The sequence below is a fragment of the Drosophila novamexicana genome, unplaced genomic scaffold (assembly GCF_003285875.2).
Source record: "Drosophila novamexicana strain 15010-1031.04,08,12 unplaced genomic scaffold, DnovRS2.1 tig00001353-arrow-arrow-pilon, whole genome shotgun sequence".
Taxonomy (NCBI): Eukaryota; Metazoa; Arthropoda; class Insecta; order Diptera; family Drosophilidae; genus Drosophila; species Drosophila novamexicana.
Genome location: NW_020824851.1, coordinates 474,393 through 494,028, shown reverse-complemented (window position 1 = coordinate 494,028; position 19,636 = coordinate 474,393). Strand labels below are relative to the sequence as shown.

At 43.0% G+C, this 19,636-nt stretch overlaps 1 protein-coding gene across 3 annotated transcripts; it reads right to left on the bottom strand.

The window, feature by feature from the left end:
- Positions 1-1,062: 1,062 nt before the first annotated feature.
- On the bottom strand, positions 1,063-18,930 carry LOC115767222. 3 transcript variants are annotated; one of them, XM_030711419.1, is made up of 9 exons: positions 18,236-18,930; positions 8,651-9,521; positions 4,496-6,845; positions 4,272-4,398; positions 3,140-3,780; positions 2,976-3,071; positions 2,082-2,216; positions 1,494-2,017; positions 1,063-1,435 (listed from the first exon to the last, which is right to left on the bottom strand). In XM_030711419.1, exons 2-9 carry the CDS (start codon positions 9,499-9,501, stop codon positions 1,300-1,302), a joined length of 4,860 nt encoding a protein of 1,619 aa, XP_030567279.1. In that variant the 5' UTR covers positions 9,502-9,521; positions 18,236-18,930; the 3' UTR covers positions 1,063-1,299. The 3 variants fall into 3 exon arrangements, with proteins under 3 accessions (XP_030567279.1, XP_030567280.1, XP_030567281.1); XM_030711420.1 differs by lacking the exon at positions 18,236-18,930 and adding an exon at positions 10,304-10,377; XM_030711421.1 differs by having other exon boundaries at positions 1,064-1,435; positions 8,831-9,521.
- Between the last annotated feature and the right edge of the window lie 706 nt (positions 18,931-19,636).

Below are 19,636 nucleotides of genomic sequence, written 5' to 3'. Positions count from 1 at the left end.
TTCCGACATATATTTTATAAAACTACTCTGCGCCCCGACATACCTTCATTGTAGACGGATCTTCTTTTAAAGTAATTATGCTTATGTAAATATACGATTTGATTTGGATACTTCTCTTTATGCATTTCTAAATGATTCTTGTTTTAGTTATAAATTGAATCCATTTAATATTTTATTTATTTTATTTACTTGTAATATCGTGTTGCAATGGCAATTTTATATATTCTATATACGGTACATTTTGTGATAAAGCCCTCCCAAAGTGCTTACAGTGCTTAAGAATCGTATTGTTTATTGATAGTTATATAAATAAATATTATATTAAGATAAAATGTTAAGTTATATGCAATTATATAATCATATGTATGTAAATGCTTCCTCAAGCATCTGGTCGAGCAGACCGAGAATTAATGAAAACATTAAATCTCAAATCTTATAAATGTTTTTGTAAGCCACACGGAATTGCTAGACTGTGAAGATCATACAGGGTAAGTCCCAAAGGAACTGGCCTGGTCTTCATTTATTGCCGATACTATGAACCAAAGAAGTTATGATATACTAAATGCGCTTACCGTGGACCGAAACCAAAATTCTGATCTCAGATTAGTAAATATATATTGGTGGCTATTTGAAGTGCGTAGGAATTGAAGGACGACATTTTGCTAGTATCTAAATTTGATATATAGGATTGTAATAATTATTCGTATTGCACGAATGGCTTTTTAACTTTTTAAACGAGTTTGGCGCATTTGCTAACACGATCGTTGTGAAAAATCGGTTTTGAATGCTTCGAATGCTTCCCAATAGAAACAAAAAAAAAGTGCTTATACATAAAATATGTTTATGCATATTCGTGTGTGCTCGTATGTATAAAAGTATCTATGCATAAGTATTTAAAATAAATTCCAAATATCTACAAAATTACGGGCTTACGTGCTAAATGATATTGCAAATTATACTATTAAACAATATAAAAAAAAAAACAAAAAAAAGGTATTACAAAAAATATATATCAGCCATAATTAGAACTATCTTTTTAAATTCTATAAATATATATATATATATATATATATATATATATATATTGCATACTTTTCGGATAGCATATTAGTTCAGCTAAAAAACGAAAGCCGTGACATCTAAATCGAGTCTGCGGCAAAAAGTATGCTATACACACATATGTAGAATGTCTTTAACAGATAAAAATTGCGATCATGATTGAATATAAATTAAATGCTAATGCAGGCAGAATAAATTGACAAACAAGTGGATGTTTGGCTATTCAGTTGATGTCGCTCTTCACTTGATGATAATCTCGGCGGGTGGCAAAATGTTATCGCCATGTAGACAATACCAGATGCTCGAATACCAAATGGTGCGATCGACCCACTCGCTGCCCGCCAGCACGTGCCCAATGAAGGGTGCATCACGTGATCTGCAAAAAGGCGAGACGTGAGGTGTTTGGCAAAAGGAGCAGCTAGATAAATATCTACCTCATAATTTGCGCCTGGGTACGCTCAACGAATGTGATGGCCCAGCTCCAGGGGAAGTCACGTTTCCGCTCACAGCCCAAATACGCTGTGGAGCTATGGAGAAAGATCTCCCGTACAATAGTCGTCTTGTCGTTCTTGTCCTTCTTGGAGACAACTATTTTGCCATCGCGCAGCTCGCACTGCAGCGTTTTGAACGATTTGGTGCGGTAGTCAGCGAAGCGTAACTCTTTGCCAGGCGTCACTGTCGCCAGATTCTTGACAGCGCGCTGCACCTCGCGCAGCATCTCGATGGGTCGCACCACCAGATAGTTGTGCTTGCGATCCTCCTCCGGCCAGTAGGACCAGTTCAATATGACGTCGAACACCTTGGCGTCGTGGTGCAGGGGCCGTTCCAGGCTGTCATTAAGTATAACCTCGTACAGTGTCAACTGATGCGTCGGCAGGCACATCTTTGCCGAGTACTCGCGGCACAGCTCATAGGCGGTCTTTGTGGGTGAAATTGTGGCATTAACTTGCGTCTTCTCCTGAAAACAGACGGCAATGCGTTCAGTAAGTTTTTCATGATGTATGACAAAACGATGTGCTCACCTCAGTGGTATTATCTGGATTGGGATTGAGACTGATCCAGATTTTGATGTCGCCCGATTGTTTTACAGCATCCTTCAGTGTCTCGGCGGCTGCATAGTACTTTTGCAGGCACATCAGCATCGCCTGTTCCTTTTTCTAAATGGCAAACAGAATGCAAATGAGCTCTAGATAAAGACTGAGACATATGCTACAGATGGAACATGTGCTACAAGGAATAAGCTTAAGAATTCTCAAAGCTTCACAATATTGTACAAAAATAGATCGAATATTTGGGTGTAACGATAATATTATATTCTAATAGTAAATGGCGTTGATGTAACAGGCAGGTGGAGGTTTCTCCGTTCCCACCAAGTACACATATATTGTCCTGATCAGCTTGATTCTAGACATGTCTGTCTGTCTGTTTGTTTGTCTATTTGAAAGTGTCGAATTCAGAGATCAATCAAAGGTGTTTTTAGCATATTTCAGATAATAAGTTTTTACCCAAAATTTGGTAAGTAAACAGCTAACTTTCGTATAATACAGACCGATTGCAAATGCCCCAAAACGTAATGCTCATTATTTTTGGCTGAACTTTAGCATATACACACTTTTGGCTGCCATATTTAAGCTTTGAATATTTTAAATAGATAGGATTATAGACAACGGAGTTATAATTGAATGCATTTGCATCTGGCTCAGGGCAGAAACGGATCGACTCCCGACTAGAACGCTGTTAATTGTTTCAGTTTGCAGCTGTTTTTTATGGCATACTTTAAATGCCATTATTTTAACAGTTAGCCAGTCACAGTCACATTTGCGGTTGGGTTCAGAATTTCAAATTAGAAGCGCAAGGCAGTTAGCTGGGTTGTTGGCGAAATATGTATAGATATGGGGGGGTTGTTATGTTGTTACCATTTCGTCGGCGCTGCAGGGAAACAGATTCTTGTAGAGCACGATCAGATCGCTGAGCACATCGGCCTCTTTCTGTGAGTAGATGAGCTCGTCGCACTGTAAAAGAGAAGCACTCGGATTAGGAATAGCCAATGGATGGTAAGTGGGCCGGCCGGTGGCGTTACCTTCTTGGCGAGCAGCGTTGGGCCCCATATCATGGTGAGGTTCTGTACGCTCATCTTGTTCTTGGCCTGCTGCGAGCTGATGAACACCAAATGGCCGACAATGCGACGCAGCGTCTCGTGCTCAATGGTGCTGAGCCGGGCGAGCAGCTCCCTATAGATGGGTATCTTCTCGGAGGCCACCGCCAGCTCGGTGACAAACACAAAGCTGTCGGTCAGTTTGCCCAGCAATCTTTCCGGCAGATCGCGCATGAAGCGCTTCAGCACGTTGGCCACGTCGTGCTCATTGTACTCGTTGCGCGTGATCTCCACGTTGAACGCGTCCGCCCGGAAGGCGCTCATCAGCTTGTGCATGGAATTCTCCGAGCCGGACTTGCGGTAAATGCCCTCCGACATGGAGCCATGAATGTACACAAAATTGATGCACTTATCAACAATCACGGGCACGTCGTAGCGCGTGAGCTGCTGATCGCCCAGCGAGAAGCCGTTATTGTGCGCCACCTCCCTGATGATGTGACGCCAGATCTTTGTCTCGCGCGCCGAGCTCATTATCATGTAGACGGCATACGGCGGACAGTCGATCATCAGCATTGGTCCGCTCTCCACGTGCAGATTATCAATGGACTCGTCGCTCTCCTTTAGAACTGCAAATGACAAGAAAGGAACAAATGAATGCTGAGATACACACAGACAGAGACAGAGACAGAGACCAAGATTGGGGCGGCAAGTTTGTTTTCTTGTATGTTTGCTGTTCCTCTTTTTGTCTCTGTTCATATTCCGATATATTTAGTGCAGATATCTTTGAAGACGAAACCTATAGTAGTATATAGTGCTTTGCATGTTTGCTCTCAAATTCCAGTAAGGTTTACGCCCATCCAAGCACATTTATAATGAATTCTGTACAATTTGTCATGTGTTCATGTCATCCACTTGGAAAAGGTTGGCTTATTTATTATTTGTAATCTTTTTTCAATTTTCTTTTCATCATGCAACTGACACCTGCTTGTAAACCTAATATCTTGGGGGCTTGTTATCTTCGAATGATTCACATTTATATAGCCCACTGGAACAGTAATCAGCGTGGCCAGCAACTGTTGGGGGTCTGTTGCAATCCCAACTGTTGCAATTAACTCACCGATGCAGCGCGCCTTTCTCAGATCCATTTTCTCGACGTTGCCATTGGCCTCGCTGACAAAGATGAGGCGCCGCTGGCTCTTGCGCAGCACCAGCCACGTGCCGCTCCAATCGGAGGTGATTGAATTCTGCAAAGAGGAGCATTAGCCAGGCTTGTATCGGGTGTCGGGCATCGGGCATCGGGCATCGGGTTTGGGTTTGGGTTTGGATTTGAAGGAGGCTCACCTTTAGGTAGCACCAGCCGGCGCGATAATAGTGGCAGGTGTATTTCACGGGCACACTGTTCGTGAGGCTCTCGAGAATCTTTTGCATCCAGACGCCGCGTTCGGACTCCTTGCCGACGCCATAGAGATGGGCGACACGCAGCTGCTTCACATTGCCGCAGGCATTGCTTGTCATCAGCAGATTGGGATTGGAGGTCATGCCATCGGCGGCGCCAGTTCCGTTCTTTGGCTGCGACGTGGTCAATTCGAAGCAGTAGAAATGGGTGGCGCTGTCTGTGACGCGGCTGTTGCTGACGCACTGCAGCGTCGTGATGGTGTCCAGTGGGATTAGCTCCTTGGGCGTTTTCATCTCCTGGTCAAGGTACGTCTGAAACTGTCGATCCCGCAATATGGCCTTGCGGTTCTGCATCTCCTTCAGTATATCCTCGACGACGCCCGACGGGAAGCGCACCAATGGCCCCTCGTAGCGCACCAGCAACGGCGATAGACTCGGCCGCGGCACCATCTGCAGGGCCACCTTTACATCCGACTGCCGCTGACTGGCGCCCTTGAAGCTCGCCCGTCGCTTCATCGCATCCATGCGCAGCTTCACATTAGAGAAGGCGTTCATCGTCTGCCGGAAGCGAGAGCCCAGCGTGTTCTTTGATTCGGAGCCGCTGGCATTGGTTGCCGATGCCGACAACGGCTGTCCATCGCCACCAATGGCCTCTAAATAGGTGGGCGGACTGTCGCCCTCAATGTGCGTCTTGTCGCCCACAAACCAATTGGTGCGATTGCGCGATGGCGCCGCCAGATCAACATTTACCGCACTTGTAGCCGGCTTCTCCTCCAGGCGACTGAGATAGGGCCGGGCGCGTAGCTCGAGAGTGTCCAGCTCGAGAGTGTCCGTGTCATCCAGCATGTTCTCCATGCTATCGCTGAGCAGCTGCGCATTCTGATGAACAATCTGCGGTTGATTGCGCGCACTAGATGCTGCTCCAACTGCTGCTGATCCGATGGCAGTGGCTGTGGCTGTGGCAGTGGACGCGGAGCTGACATTGGCTACGGGTGCTTCGTTGCGGCCATCCTCCTCGGAGGTGCACATGCTGACATCGTCCTGTTCGCGCTTGATGGTGCCATAGGTGTCCTCCTCAAGAAGATGTTCGAGCAGCAGCAGCTCGTTGCTCTTGTTGGAGCGAGCCAGTGTCGAGCATTTGCCCATCAGCGGATCGAACTCCTCAATCAGTTCCGGCGGCGGTGGCGGCGGCGCCGACCAGCCGCCCACGGCACCATCGTTGCTGTCCAGCTCCCCATCCTCACTGATGCACGCCAGCTCCAGCTGCGGTGTCAGCAGCTTGCCGCGACTGGTGCTGCTCGTGGCCATCTCGAACAGCTTGCCGTAGGTGGCCTCTTGGTTGGCGTACAGTGGCTCTGGCGAGGAGCATGATTCACAGTCCGCCTCCGGCTCCGGCTCCGCCTCGGGCTCTGCTGCCTCGCCATAGAAGTGCCAGGAGTCGCTACGCTCGGGCTTGGGCGCGCGGGCTTCCTCGGCTGCAATGTTGGCAGTGATTAGCAGTGATTCTTCGCGCTCGGCAGCAGCTGCGGCACGATTGAGCTCCTGCAGTTCCGCTGAGTCCACATTGGGGCGACGCAGCTGGATGTTCTCGTAGTTCTTGCGGCGCTTATGGCGCGCCGGCGGCTGCACTACGTCCAACTGCTGCGACAGACGCGGTGGAGGAAAGCTGGGCATGGGCAGCTCCTCGCCGGTCGACTCGCCGCTGCTTGACTGGCGTTGTGGCTGCGGCTGATGATTGCGCAGCTGCACCAGCTGTGCCGCCTCCTGCGCTAGATTCTTAGCCAGCGGCAACGGTGGCGCTGGGCGCGAACGCAGCGCTTCATCGTAGCTGGGCGGCTTGGCCTTGACCTTGGGCTTCGGCTTCGGCCTGGGCACCTCGTAGTCAAGCTCGTTGTGCAGCTCCGGCAGCGTTTTCGTGTTGCTGCCGCCGCTGAGATCCGTGTGGCCGCCACCAGCAGCGTTTCGATGCAGCGGACTGCTGAACTGTATCGTATTAAAGACGTCCGTGTTGGGCATGGTGCGGCGTCGCTCCAGCTCCATTTGTTGCTCCAGCTCGGATAAGTTGCCTGCTTCCGTTGTCTTGTCCCGCCGGCCCAGCGTAAAGTTCGAGCCGAAACGTTTGCTGGCGTGCCTCAGCCGGCTGCTGGCGTCCGCGCTAAGGCTGCTTAACGCCTCCGTGGAGCTCTTCAGATTCTTGTCCAGACGCTTCTTGGCGACCTTGGCCTTGAAGGCCACACGCTCGCCAATCGCCTCGCCGAGTAGCTTCGAGGTGTTGCCCAACGAGCGCAACAAATTCCTGTGAGAAATTCAGAGTTCGTGGCGGTACTTAGTCAGAGGGATCAAGCTGCCCAGTTGAGGTTAGTAGAAAAACAGCTAAAAAATTGTTAGCGCCCATACAAATATCCAGTATATACATATACATATACATATATATATATATATATACATATATGTATATGTATGTCAATAAAATGGAACGTTCGGCCCCAACTGCACAGCGCTAACTAAACTCGAGTGCCAGACCCCACACCTAAGCGAAAGAAACCGAAACGAGACGGAACGAAACGGAACGGAACGGAACGGAACTAAATAAAATAGAGCCGGTATATAATTTGTCATTGATCTTGAAATGGCAAACGGCAGGCGACTATTTTTGGATGTGCTCGACAGGAGCGTGATTAATGCGTCGGCGGAAGTCGAAGTTCCACGAGTTACAAGGTTTTCTATAAATAGAGCGAATAATAGGGAACATTGGCTGCACCGAGGCAGATCCAGGTACTTATAAGGCCAGCCAGATTGTGGATTGTGGGGATTTGTCCTTAAACAGTTTCAGCTGTCGCTTCACTCTGTCTATCTGCAACTGAACTGAAGGGAAAACTCGCAATCACAGCCAGCTGCTGAACTGAATCTGTTTACTGATTACGTCGGAGATCAACGACCAGGAGTCAAGGTTGAACACCAAGAGATCGGTGGCACACCAAAGTACACGTTCACAATGCATTTTTATTTTATTAATATTATATTAAGTTTCTTTGCAATTGCAATACTTCAAAGCTGCAGACAATCCGAAACTGCTTGAAATCCAGAGGAATTTGTAAAATATGCTTATACTATTTGATCTCTAGTTACATCGCATATAATATCGTATGTTGAACTTTAAAGTACAGTCAGAATGTTGTGCCAAAACGTTTTGGCAGATATTGGTAACATTTAATTTTGATTTGGTCAAAAGTTATTTTATTGGAATGTTTACTAAAGTCCTAAATAGCGAAAAAACGAAGTTTAACTTCAGTTAGGATATCTTCGGCACGACGAAGACTTAATACCCTTGTTCTGCAGACATGTGAGCAGCATATTTTGACACACAAAAACTCATTTCTCGATCGAATGTTCCTATAGCGCTATATAACATAGTGGTGCGATCCTGATAAGATTTGGCTGTATAAAGCAGAATAGTGAAACTTTTAAGTGTCAGCTTTAGTCAAGATATATAGACGATAACATACAGTGGTCCGATCCGGTCGGCTCTGACACTCACTTGAAGGAGTTTGTTGAGACGTCATACAAAACCAGTTAAGAACGCTCAGATCCTAAACAATTTACAAATGTTAGACCTAGTTATATTTTGTACCATCTGGAAATGGTAATCCTTATCTGAAAGCTGGTGTTTTTGATTTACAGTGCATTATTGTAGCTTTGTAGACCTTTCCGATGGGTTTCTCACATATCCAAAACACATTTAAATGGGGCCCATAACCAAAGGAATATGTTTTTGGGAATCATTGTGCATTTCAACTTCTACATGGGTGATACAAGTGTTTGTTTATCCCATACAAAATGAACTTGAGGATGGTTCGGTTAGCGTTTCTACGGGGTTAAGTAAGTAACAGACCCAACCCGTTTGGGTTAGTTTCCAAAAAGAAATTCAAATAACAATCTAGTACCATAGTATTACGGGGGAGGTGTGCGATACTAAATATAAAAATAAATAATAAAAAAAAAAAACAATTCGGAAATTAGCATTAGCAAAAATAAGTGAGAGACACCAAAGAATCGTAAAGAAGGGATAAAACAAATGAAAAATTGTAGATAAAATTTTACTTGTCATCGTCACAGCTCGCGGATAGCTCCGACTGATCGGACGAGGCGGCGCGTTCCGCCTCCGCCTCCGCCTCCGTTTCTGTATCTGTTTCTGTTTCCGTATCGGAATCGCCCTCAAGATCTCGCCCATGATCTTGATGATTTTCATCCGCCTGCTCTGCGTTGCCCTCGTCTACGTACCCGGGTGACGGCGACTTGAACTTGCCGCTCTGTGAGCTCTCGCTGCAGTCAAGCGACGCATTGGAGGTGTACCGCGAATCATTCTCTGGCTGCCCATTGGCACCACTGACGCCGCCGCCGCCGCCGCTGATGCTCGTTGTGGAGAGCTCGCTGGAGATGGAGTAGCGCTCGGCCCGTCGCCGATCCGCCTCTATGTTAAGCGGCTTCGATGGCACCTGCGGGGCTGCACGCATCGCCTTGGGCGATGCTATCGCTGGCTGATCTTTTTCCTTTCCCTCCGCCTCTCCAACGTGCTCGTCCTCCAGCAATAGCTCGGCAAGGGCTCGCTGCCTGGGCGCCGGCTTGGGCGTAGCGTATAAAGGCTCGGCGGGCACATTCTCATTTGCATCTGGTCCGTAAATCGGCTGCTCCACGTTGTGCTCCTGCAGTATGAGCTTGCTGTGGCTGCTGGCCGGCAGCTTCTTCTCCGCACAGCTGTCGTGCAGATTCTCTGCGTTGATATTTAGCTTTTTGTTGTTGTTATGGTTGTTGTTATTGCAGTTGTGATTGTTGGCACTGGTGCTACCGCTGCCCACATTGATATCGATGTTCTCGTAGTTGGCGACCCGCACCTCCGGGTAGAGGCGACGCGGCGCCGGCACGGGACGTGTCTGCGCGCCAGCCTGCTCCATGGCCAAAGACTAAAAGCAAACTAAAGGAGGAGAATAATTTCGCATGAGCATGAATATTCGTATATGCAAAAAGCGAACTTAATATAATAATAAATAGCTTATACACACATCCTTTAACATATTTAACTAACTAGCTAGCCAAAGAATTAGTACATAGTTTTGTATACCCTACACTTATAAAAAGCGGGTTAAATGGATTTCTTTTAAATTTATGTAACGAGCAGAAGTGGACTTTCGTGATCGGGTCGACGGGCTAATGGATTTAGTCAGTACCGTCGCCCAGACTTTCCGTCTATCACAAATACTTAACGGAAGGGTAATCAATCTCTTTGCTCGATATCTCAGATACACAGGTCAGGAACATTTAACTTTTTGGATATCTCCCCATACACACATATTTGTGGGTTATTGTAAACACCTCAAATTATGACAGCCTCTTTCGGGCAGTCTGAGTATTTTATTCAACTTCAAAATTTGAAGTCAAACTTAGTTACAAGGCTCTACATATAAAGCATACAGACGGACTTGACTAAATCGACTCATCTCTTCGTTCTGATCAAGAACATACCTAAAGAGGTCGGATATGCCTTCTTCTGCCTGTTACATACATTTGCACAAAACCAATATACCTCTTGGCATATAGAGAAATGCATGTATTTCAGCAAGGCATCGATCAAATGGAATTGTGTCTACAAACTGGTTATGTTTTCGAACATTATCGAAAAGAACAGGCAATATTGTGGGATGTATTTACAAGTAAAGTAAATAAAGAAATTTAATCTAAAAAAGAACCTTAACCTACCTTCAATCCGAAGCAGTTTTTACTGTGATCAACAAATATAGGTTAATATTGTTGCTGGACATTAGAAACCCGTGCTAGCTGGCAATTTTCCTGTGGGACGTAAGCATGTGAAACGGGGATTACCATGAAGTCAATATTTACAGCACGTAGATGTTGGGATTTTGGAAATTCTTGACCTGCAGCCAGAACATTCCTGTGGGCATATGGCATAGGGCTTCAATTGCCTGCGGCTTAAAGTAAGTTTCAGGCAAGGAGCACGTATTTAGCATATACCTGTTGCATATAAAAGTTGAGCATGATCCTTGAGAACAGCGCACTTAACGCACAGAGCTCCGTGCAGCAGCATGCCACAAGTTGCAAGTCAGTGCAATTACTTAGCTCTGTTCTTCTGCCTGCTACTACAGTTCTTTGGCACACTCCTCGATTGCTCAACAACGACAAAGACGCAGCCAGGCCAAATGGCACCGAAGACTGAAGAGCACCAGCCGCGTCGCCCACGCGCCCAGCGGCAGACAACGTCATACGACAAAGTGGAGCTGCTGCGTCGGATGTTGGTGCAACAGCAGCTGCAGCATCTGGAGCAGCGGCGTCTGCTGCGGCTCGCGCTGGCGCGGCGGCGGCTCGAGTTCGAGTTGAGCAATTAGATGCACTGCTTATACGCAGTTTATCTTTAAGTAGTTTAAGTTTTGCATATTTAAGTGGAAATTATCATAGAAAGAAATCTGACAAAGTGCACAATAAAACAAAATGTATAAACAATTATCTGCGGGAGGCCCAAGAATAAAAGCGCTCTTCTTACAGAAATTACATTCTCAACCCATCGCCGTATATATGTACTATATATATATATATATATATATATATATTGGTTTATCTAGTGTATCATCAACCCATTACGGCAGATATGCATACCATATGCATATAGCTGGCCCCAAATTCATATATGACTTTGCAATGCGCTACATGTGGCATCATCAATTTAAAGTACCCTCATTTACTGTATAATTAGAGGGAAAATCAAATAATAGCCTTTTAGTGAAGTGCAATCGACTGACAGATACTCTGTTACAATTTAAAAATGCTTGAATTTCAGTTCGATTTACAGAAAGATAGCTTATAGATAAAGATTATATCGATTGGCGGGGCAGGCATGTCTGAAGTTCGAAGAGGATTATCTCCAATAAAGGAAAATAACTCCAAAATCTTGAAATTTGTGGTAGATTCGCTTGCTTTTGCCTTTGGACTCGAGACAGAGATTTAAAAACCATCGTTTAGGCAACCAGCAATAGCACAAAACCAATAAATTTTTATACCATGTACGTGTTCAAGTTGGTTTGAAAAGGGGTATAATGTCTATCAGGAGCGTGTTTGTCACCAGCAAAAGAACCCTTCTATGGAAGAAGTACATTTCATGTAGACAATCTCGTAGACTGTGGGAAACTGTAAAAGCAAGTGGCATTGGCATCGATATTTATCGATTTTAGCATATAGCGCAAATTGGTATCTACACACATTTTCCACATACATATATCGTGAAGAGTGGAAAATAAACTGTAAGTATAGTCAATAATGAATTACCATAGACTGAGGCTATGGAAAGCAAAAGTACACGGTATTTTGTAGCTCACTACGTGAACAGAGTATGAATACGGTCTGAAATTGTTAAGTCAATAAAAAAAAAAACGACACAAATGACAGACACGTGTTTCCCCCAGCACAAAGCGAGCCAACTCCAAACTACAATCGCGGCATCATTAATTGGCCATTTGGCTTTCACTTTCTTTTTTGATCTCTTGCTCTTCCTCTGTCTCTTTTGCCTCGCAAACTAAAGAGTCGTCAATAATGGCACTAAAACTTAGCCAATTCACAAAGAAAGCCAGCGCAAATGATCATCAATGTACATATAGGAATAGAGGAATAGAGGACTGTGCATATGTGTTTTCGAGAATGGACTCATGATTATTATTCAGTTGAAATATATTCGAAAACAAAGGACACAGCAAATCAATTGTCTCTTATACGAATCGCCGCATTTCGCATTTACTTGTAAATTCATATTTTATTTTACTGCATTTATCGCGACATTTCCGCATTTTATTTACAAACAAATGTTCGGAGATCACGATATATTTTTATTTTTAGTGTATATATTGAAAATATCTTTATTTGTAACAATTGACTTAAAAAGAATACAGTTGCACTTTTCATTTTTAATCTGAGTATAACGGGCATGTAAAAATCATGATTATTCTTGCATTTCCACAGTCGGAAAATTAACCCGATTCAGATTTCACCAACCCTTTGAAGTTGTATAGCCTACCGCCATAATACATATAAATGCAAGAAATATTCTTAAAACGGAGTTTCAATTAAATAAATGAACTGTTAGTATAGCTAACTAGTATAAACGCATCTTGTGTAGCGCACTCAAACGCATTCGATTTCACTTATATTTCACGATGCAAGAACAAATTGCAATCTCCAAATATCGTATTGTAAATGTTTCAAGATAAAGATAAATAATTAAAAATATATTCAAAGTCCAGATTGAAGGCGCAAATGGCTTAATAATTCAGACTGAATTAACGATTGACTTGATCTTTGAACACACACTTTATTATTTCAAAGTTGGTTAGTGAAGCGCGTTTATAATTCGATTTTTATTAATCGTATTCCACATGTTAATTAATATTGAAGAAAAAATAATAAAAATGTAATATTAAATTGAATGTCACTGTGCAGTTAACAGCGTGAGGTTTACAGTGTCATTTAACAGTGTGGCGTTAACAGAGCACAAAAACAAAAAAAAAAAGAAAATTGAAATGGAAATAAAGGGCGCACTAAACCAATTTATCATTTCAAATACTATGATCTCTTCGAATAGACCTGCAATTGAGTATTCTGTAATTGTATTTTACAGCTGTATGTATAACTATATATAACATATAGTCAGCAAACATAGTAGCCATAAAGCCATATATGTACATAGTAGATTAAAGAGATTATAACAATTGGCGGGCACTATAGTTTATCAACACCTTTTTCTGTCATATAGTGTGCCCTGCTTCCCAGGGTATGCAATCATCCATTTAATGAAATTGGTTTTCGTTTCATTTCTGGATATCTCCAGCTTTGTCAGCTTTGTCAGCAGTTCTCTGAACTCCGAACCAGGCCGGCTATAGACAACCGGGACAGCAGCTGCTTGTTTAGTAGAACTTGGGGCGATGCCATGGAGTCTGTATTGCTGCTGTTGTTGCTGTTGTTGTTGTTGTTATTGCTGTTGTTGCTGTTGTTGCTTAAGTGGCCAGCACTTCAAATGGAAGTTGTTCTGGGCAGCTGGCTCAATGATTTTGTTTACAATGTTTAATAAACTTGTTGTTCTTGCTGATGCTTTCCGCAATAACTTGAATGAATGGATGTATAAACTTGTGTACATGTCATTGCATTTGTTGCACGCGTGAATCATGGGCACATCTAAATGCAGAGAGAGAGAGAGAGAGAGAGAGAGAGAGAGAGAGAGAGACGCACTGAGAAAGGGAGAGACATTGCCATCGATTGACATGCACATTATGTGAAGCATTTTCTTTGAACGTACTCCCGTACTCTGACATCTCTCCCAATCCCTTTTCCACCCTCTCTTTCAGCGCACGATCAAAAATTGTCGGTTTGATGATTAATCGCAAAGCTGCTTTGGCCAGTGAATCAATGGGTATATATGGTATATCGTGCATACAATATATTGCGGAGCATACAAATAGACCGCGTATCAACTGTGTACGTGTTTGTGGTTACATTTATAGTTTGCGATAACAACAACAACGACAACGATATTGCGACGAGTATAAATCATATATAAGGCATGAATGGGCGGCTTGTTAAGCTCATTAACCATTAACCAAGTTGGGCTAACCAGACAATTCGCCCAGCGGAGTCTATTGTATGATCTATTGTATCACTCGGACAAATATTTGTAGCATTCGAGTGCGCCGATTTTGCAAAACTGAGCAAAGTTAATATCCAGCACAAGGTGGAATGCGAGAGCGAGTCCCATTGCAAAGTGGTTCAAGTTCACATGCAGCTTGTTCTACTTAATACAAATATACACATGTACACATATGCACATACATATGTCACATGTACAGTAGAGCTTGGAGTAAATTACTAATGACAACAATGTGGCATCACACATATTTCCTTATCTTGCAATTATCGCTCGGCACAGGTTGAAAGTTGTTCGTTTTGAAGATTCTTTGGGCACATATATACATATATATGTTCAGAGATATATGCTCCCTTTAACAACAATTGGGAAATACACAAAATCATATCTGGGTGTAGTCTAACACAATCTTAGATTAAGAGCACAACAGTTTATCGAATCCACATTTTCAATATAGCTTGTTGATATAGTATTCAATCAATATATCAATCAGTATCAGCTAATATATGAGATTCTGTTAACAAAGTCTGGCTGTCGGTACGTCTCTTCTGCGAGACTCCCGGCTTCGCATATAGTTGATAAATGTTATCTATGCGAAAATAAAAATACCATTCACATTAATGTTTCAGCTTTTACAAGAACATCAAGAGCTGAAAGGCTTCGAACTTCGAGCTGTGGCGATAAGGTTCAAAAAAGTTGCTATCAGCTCAACATTCTGAGTAACAGGCGTCCAGCAGGGACCTTAACTCCATGGCTGCTGTGACTTACCAGCTGCTTATTATAAACGAAAGGCCCCTAGCTGAAAATGCACTGAACGAAATCCGTCTAGAAATTTCAATTATTTATGCAAATTGCGCAAGTGTAATAGAAAAACTAATTAACGCGAAAAAAGCTTGCAGCCAGAACTTAAAGTTATCATTTGTAGACTTCGTAGACTCTGAATGTATTCGAAGATGCGGCGATTGAGTATTCGAATTTGTAAGGGAAGAAAGAGAATTTGATTGTTATCAAACGAATGCAAACGAGAGAGAGAGAGAGAGAGGGAGAGAGAGAGAGAGGGAGAGAGAGAGAGAGCGAGAGAGAGAGAGAGTGGCCATGAAGCAAATCCTGCGCTTTACTTTTGAATATATTGAAATGTTTTTAGAGATTTGTTAGAATAACAAGTTGACTTGGCAAATACTTTTGAGTAGAATGGAAAAGTATTGTACTTAGTTTTTGATTAATTTTCTGTTTTCTGCAAAATTGCCAATTGAGACGTGGAACAGCCGTATAGACTATGCCCCTTAGTCATGTTCTGTCCGAATTCGCACAGTTTCATATATGCATACAGTAATATTATGGCCAGTATTATTATTATGGTAACTAATTGGGCATAGTTCCGGCAGTGGAAATGTTTGCTAAATGAGTATACTAGATTCGAACTAAGTTCGGTTAGTACACTCCATTGAAAGGGTGCTACGCTTTGACTGGGATAACGGAATATGAATCACTTGCCCTTCTATTGGATTGCTCTTGCTTATGCAGTTGTTGTTGTTGTTGTTGTTGTTGCTTTTTAATGGGTTCGTTGTTGCCAAATGTGAATCATGCACATACATAAGTAAATAAGCATATGTATGTGCATGCTGAGTATTTCTTCTATGCTGAGTATTTATACAACTCGTGTTTATCTGCCGGCGTGTCCCACAAAAGACGCTGATGCCGCAGGAGTTCGAGTTGCATTCCAATCAATTGGATACGCATGTGAATAGGAATACGGGCAAGCGAGGGCAAGCGAGGTATACTGAATATGCGCTGAGTTGGCACCACGCTCAAATGTCAATGCAAGAATATAAGTTGTGATCGGCAGAAGTTCCATTTCCTGCTGAGTATGAATGTATACAATGCTAACTGAGTGAATTTCTAGTTGCGACATGTCCTGATGTCCAGTCAATCAAATGCATACTGTCGAATGTTCTACTAATTAATTACTGGCAACATTTACTCGCCTTGTTTTGTACCCAAAGATGGACAGTTTAACAGCTCTTTGAATACTTGTTCTATATGTTTGTTGAGTAATTATATTTACGTACTCCCTATTGCAAACGATACATTTGCACTTGCAACTTTTCGATACATACTCGTGCGCATCCAGGCATCGATTTCCGAAGTGGTTCGACGGCATTTTTTGTCGTAAGTTTTCAACGATTTGGTTTTGATTTAAACACGCGCCTGCGCACACAACATTTGCATGCACTCACTTCAAAGAGAGCATGCCCAAGAGAGTAACAGAGAGAGAGAGGGAGAGAAAGAGTAAGAGATTGAGGGGGCGCATGCGTTGCTTGATTAGCTGACAAAGAATAACAAAGCTGATATACAACTACATACGTGCACACACATACATACACACATACATACATATATATGTAATTATGCATGCATATGCATAAAAATACCCATAGAGTTGCCACCTTTTGCGCATTTTCCGTTAAACTAGTTGAAAAGGTTGTTTGAGCAATGCATCCCATTTTTTACCACTTGCACTCTCCCGTTCACATAAATATACATATATTTCGAAATAGCTAAAACTCTTTAAAAATGGCCAGAATAAGAGGCATTTTACAGATTTTAACTGTTTACGGCTGACGACCTCTGTTGCTGGCCAATTGCAGCTAGAAAATAGCTAACTTGGCAGCACTGATCAATACATTCAGTGTTCAAATACCCTGTAAATTGTATGTAATAGGCTTTAAATTCTTAAATATTTTGCCATTAAATTAAATAGTTGTTAATGTTTAATCTTGTCAGATTTTGAACAACTGATAGTTTCAACAATGATGCAACTAAATTCGCTAGACGCTCGCAAAAAACAATAATAAACAAATATGTATGTGTGTTGCTTATTATCATTTGGTTAATCAGTGCATAGATACTTTTTATCAACAAATGATTAACAAAGTGCGATGCCATGGGGCACATAGACACACATATACATATACATATATATCTATATACATGTATATATGTATGCACATATGTGAGCATATAGAATGTGTGTCAGCCGTCAACAGCAGCATCAAAATTAATATGTTTATAATTGTTTAAATTGCCAAACAATTAAAAGCGTTAAAAAGGTCGCGTACTCCAACAACAACAAGAACAAGAACAAGAACGAGAACGAGCAAAATGCGAATCGTGCCCCATGGCCAAAGCGCGTCTCATGCGGCGCCTGCTCTGTCCCATTTTGCGGCAACAGGTGGACACTGTGCGTGACAGATAGAAGTGACAGAGGGAGGGAGGGCTAGAGATTACGGCTGGCACCGTTAAAGTTTGACTTTTTGCCACCGCATTCACTAGCTCTCACTCTCTTTCACTCTCTCGCTCTCTCTCTCACAAACTGTTATTAGCTCTCTGTACAGAATTGGAGCGATAAGCAGTTATTAGACACAAAAACAACAATTTGTGCTAAAATGATAATGTTACAACAACAAGCTGGCGTACATGTGTGTTAGTGTGTATGCATGTGAGTGCAGTTAACTGCGTGTGAAACGTAAAACGAAACCGGCTATGAGAGCGCAGACAATTGTTAACTGGAATGCGCTGCGCTCAGCGTTTTCGGCTGTTAAGCAACTGTTAAAAGTTAGATAATGGATTACCAGACACATAACATAAAATCCGCATGCATACGCGCACACTCACACGCACGCAGGCAAACAATGCAGCTACAGGGCGTGTATTGTTTGTCAATGATGCAGGCGCCCGCCTAAAGGTTAATATTCAACAACAGAGACAGACAGAGAGAGAGAGTGAGTGAGTGAGTGAGTGAGTGAGAGAGGGAGAGAGATAAAGAGAGCGATCAAACAAAACTCTGACGGTTGTTGGTTATTTTTCTCGTTTTTGTTTTGTTATTGATGTTGTTGTTGTTTTTCTTTTGTAAATATGAACACAACAATTTATGCAAATTAACCCAATGCCAGAAGTAGAAAATATCGTAAAGAAATCAAACAAACTTTTACCTTTCGTTTTTGTCGCTCGACAACTGTAAATTTCTATGCAATTATGCGAAATTTGTGTCGCGGTTGGCCCACATTTAACACAAAATTGTTCAACCTGTGCACCGCACACACACACACACACGCACACGCAGTCACATAAAAAAAACAAAACTAAAGTGCTCTCGTCGTTGGCCACACTTATGCCAGCCTACGCGCAACTGCAACTGCAACTGCAACTGCAACTGCAACAGCGACGATGACGACGAGGACGCGGACTGCAATTACTTTGGCACATTTGTGGTATAAACGGTGTTTAATTGACTAAAACGCGAGTCCGGAGAGTGTGCTAAATGTGCCTGCTACGCTTATCGTTTCGTTTAGCTTTTGCTGGCTGGACACATTATTTATTTATTTATGATTGGCGCTCGCACTCTCTTAGCGCGGGAGGGGACGAGTCGGGCCGAGTCGAATGATTCATTTCCATGCCCCATGAACGCTGGCGCAGCACTTTTATCACGACCAGCAGGTCGCCGCACCCGCACCCGCTCCCGTTCCCGTTCCTCTACCCGTTTACGTTCCCGTTCCCGTTCTCGTTCCCGTTCTCGTTCCACCGCGCGCACTGAATGCTTGCCAAATGAGTCGCGATCGCGATCGCGAACGCAAGCGGAATGTAAATATGGAAATAGATTCTGAATGATTTTTCGTTTGACGCTGACGCTGACCGGCAGGCGACAACAATAACAAGTGTACCAAAAACAAAATACAAAATAAAACAAGAAAAAAAAAACAATAACAGGCACGCACGTATCTACACTTCACACTTGACACGGTCTCTCGCGATGAGCGAACAGAAATGAATTTGTCGGTCAGTCGGAATCACGGCAATGGCACAACAGCAAACAACTTGTTGGCTGCCCATTATACGTTGTTGTTGCGTTTTGCGTTTTGCGTTTAATGCTAAAATAGTATTTAGATAGTCTGCTCTGTTAGGTTCGATCGCTGTTGTTGCTCAAATTATCTACTAGAATTATGTTAGTACTCAAAATGGACTGCTAACTCGCTGTTACTGTTAGGCTGATCTCGCGAACTATTCAACTGTCTGGCAATGACTGACATGATCTGTTCACTGGCTGTTATGTTATATGCACTGCTGTTAAAGAATTTCAGACTGAAAACTGGCTCAGTTCGTTTCCAAAATCGGTATTTAAATTATAAATCAATTTTTATACACAAATTAAAAGCAAATTGTTAATATTGATAATATTAGGTAGAACTTTATGGTTTTAGCAACGCATATTAAAGTGCCCGGGGAACAGTGTGGCCGTAACTTATATGCCAAAATAAACCAAAGAAAAAACCCATTATCTTATCGATATTTCGTGTCAACCATCGCTGTTCAAAAAGTAGTTGGCAACGCGGTGG